At 32.6% G+C, this 912-nt stretch overlaps 1 protein-coding gene across 1 annotated transcript in view; it reads right to left on the bottom strand.

Moving 5' to 3' along the window:
• LOC134841631 (uncharacterized) overlaps positions 1-614 on the bottom strand; it is a 38578-nt gene extending 37964 nt beyond the window's left edge. The window contains exon 1 of the mRNA XM_063857662.1: positions 608-614. Coding sequence (XP_063713732.1) covers positions 608-614 — 7 coding nt within the window. The remainder of the gene's footprint in view (positions 1-607) is intronic.
• Between the last annotated feature and the right edge of the window lie 298 nt (positions 615-912).

The raw sequence follows: 912 nt of genomic DNA, 5'->3' as shown, positions 1-912 counted from the left end.
CCAAACGAAGTCACAGGTCTTGCAAAATTTCACAGAACTCAAGTCGTCCTTTTGCGCGTTTTATGTAAAAGTAAAATCAGTAAACTTTGTGCTATACTAATTTATAAATCATTCATAAAAACAAGCATTTTTCCTCCTCAATTCTTTACGCTACCCTAAAATCACATCTTTTCAATCAAAAACTTAGTTTTGCACGACACATTTTCCAGGGTAGTAAATTTTTCTTTGCACACAAAGCAATTTTAATCAAACAAAAGAACTGTGAATGACAGTTTTCCTACTTCAAAAAATGATAACATTTTTCAACCACTTGAAATTGCTTTAAAACTACGCTTTAAAAATGCTTGATAATTTTCTGATAATCAACATGGGAAAAGAGTCCTTGCACAAGACAGCCCTTGTGGCTTAAAACAAATAATCTGTTTTTTTTTTCGTTCAAGATAAAAATTATACAAAAAACAAGGTCTAAAAAATTTGTGAAGAAAAAAGAAAAAATTGTAATGATCTTCAACTTAATCGCACAAACCGCCTCTAGTATGTTCTCATTGCTGGTCTCACGTACCAGAAAATAAATGATATCCTCAGATTGCTCTATAGCCGCACTAACCCCCCATGCAGCATCTACGCTTACTCTAACTTTCACTAAATTTACTCTGAATAACCTTAGTGTACATCAATACTAAATAAGTACAATCAAAAATAAGTTTCCGCAAAAAACTGCAAAAACAAAGAGCCAACTTAACCCAAGCAGTATAAAAAGTGTTTTAAAGAGTGTTTTTAACCAACAGTCAAGTTTGTGAAGGTACTGAAGAAATTTGCCATTGAAAACAACCAATGATGCACATTCTCCTTGTCATCTTTTTACACTCTCATTCCGCAAAATCATTGTGAAACATCCGTTGTTCTACAAAA

This window comes from Symsagittifera roscoffensis, chromosome 3 (assembly GCF_963678635.1).
Source record: "Symsagittifera roscoffensis chromosome 3, txSymRosc1.1, whole genome shotgun sequence".
Taxonomy (NCBI): domain Eukaryota; kingdom Metazoa; phylum Xenacoelomorpha; order Acoela; family Convolutidae; genus Symsagittifera; species Symsagittifera roscoffensis.
Note: the sequence above shows the minus strand (reverse complement) of the source record. Positions and strands in the feature narration are given on the sequence as shown.